This window comes from Choloepus didactylus, chromosome 1 (assembly GCF_015220235.1).
Source record: "Choloepus didactylus isolate mChoDid1 chromosome 1, mChoDid1.pri, whole genome shotgun sequence".
NCBI lineage: Eukaryota > Metazoa > Chordata > Mammalia > Pilosa > Megalonychidae > Choloepus > Choloepus didactylus.
The window spans coordinates 51,573,050-51,574,643 of record NC_051307.1 but is presented as its reverse complement, the minus strand read 5'-3'; the positions used below and the strand labels follow the sequence as shown (position 1 = coordinate 51,574,643).

Genomic DNA, 1,594 nt, shown 5'->3' with positions numbered 1-1,594 from the left:
TTTGCCTTTTAGGTACATTGCATAGGAAAAATATTGCTTACAACTTGGATAAAATTATTTCCTAATTCCTAGTACTCTAGAATGATTGTCAAAAGAAACAACTTTAAATTGATAAATTTGTATTTATGTTGTTTTAAAATATGAATTATATTCTTATAATTTTAGAATTTTAATACATTTCCTTCTAGAAGCTTAAATGCTTTATCATTTAGCATTCATTTAGTTACTTGCTCCACCTCCCCCCCAAAACAACTTTTTAATATACTTTCTTAAAACTAACATCGACATCGCACAAGTTTTTGAAATGCTTTCTTGAAGTCTTCATTAAAGATTGTATAAATCAGTGGATTTATAAGGGAATTGAGATACCCAAGCCATGTCAAAAAATTTGACATTTCTTCAGAAATTTTACATTTTTCACAGACATTAACAACCAATTCTTTTACAAAAAAAGGAAGCCAACATATTACAAATGCACCCAAGATTAATCCCAGTGTAGTGGCTGCTTTGCGTTCCCTTGTGCCTGAGATCTTTTGCCTTCTCCAAGATTTCTCATGCTTGAATTCAGACCTAGGGCTTTTCACTGTGCTGTAAATTTTATCAAAGTCTGTCGACGGATCAGATAAAGACTTTTCTAGAATGTAGGGAGTGGAGGCCAGTTTTGTGCCTTTCTCACTGCTGTCCAAGAGAATTTGGCCATTCAGTTCCTCTTTTGCAATCTTACTTGCTTGTCTCTTGTGGTATAATGTCTTTGCTGCTCTATATATTTTGTAGTAGAGGATTAGAATCAATGCTAGTGGGATGTAGAAAGCCCCAAATGTTGAGTAAATAGTGGAAACAATGTGGTCATGTTTGATGATGCACTCATCATCTCGGCTAGTTCCTTGATGCCTCCAGAATAGAGGAGGCATAGAGATAAAAATAGATATAACCCAAACTACTGTAATCATAATGCCAGCATGTTTGGGAGTCCTTTTCCTGGCATACTCGACAGCATCTGTGATTGCCCGATACCGATCCAAAGCTATAGCAGAGAGATGCAAGATGGAGCATGTACAGCAGGTAATGTCAACACTCAACCAAATGTCACAGACCACTTGTCCCATAATCCAGCTCTCTCTCACAATATACACAATGCTGAAGGGCATCACTAGGACGGCTACCAGGAAATCGGTGACTGCAAGGGAGCAAATTAAATAGTTGGCTGGGTGGTGCAACTTCTTGGTCACAATAATTGCAGCAATCACAAGAGAGTTGATGGTCGTTGTCATTAGTGCCAACCCGGAGAGAGTGAGGGACACGAGAATTTTGGATGGCATTCTATTTAACAGTTCTTCTGAAGTCAAGTTTTGATCAGATGAGTTTAAGAAATCCATTTTGTTTTTCTCTACAAGATTAATATACCTGAAAAATGGATACCTGTAACAAAGAAGGGGAAAAAACAGTTCAGAGAAGGCTTCAAAGCTTTTTTCCTCCCTTTCTGAATAATTTTTTTAAAAGAAGTATATGTGATGTTTTCCAGAATATTCAGTGGGTTAAAAAAAAAATGGAGTTCACATTGCATGTCTTATTTTTCTTTTCATTTAATTTAAGA

At 36.1% G+C, this 1,594-nt stretch overlaps 1 protein-coding gene across 1 annotated transcript; it reads right to left on the bottom strand.

Annotated features, from left to right (window-relative positions):
* Positions 1-275: 275 nt before the first annotated feature.
* HTR1F (5-hydroxytryptamine receptor 1F) lies at positions 276-1,376 on the bottom strand. The gene has a single exon (XM_037831058.1). The coding sequence runs from the start codon at positions 1,374-1,376 to the stop codon at positions 276-278; it is 1,101 nt and encodes a 366-aa protein (XP_037686986.1).
* Between the last annotated feature and the right edge of the window lie 218 nt (positions 1,377-1,594).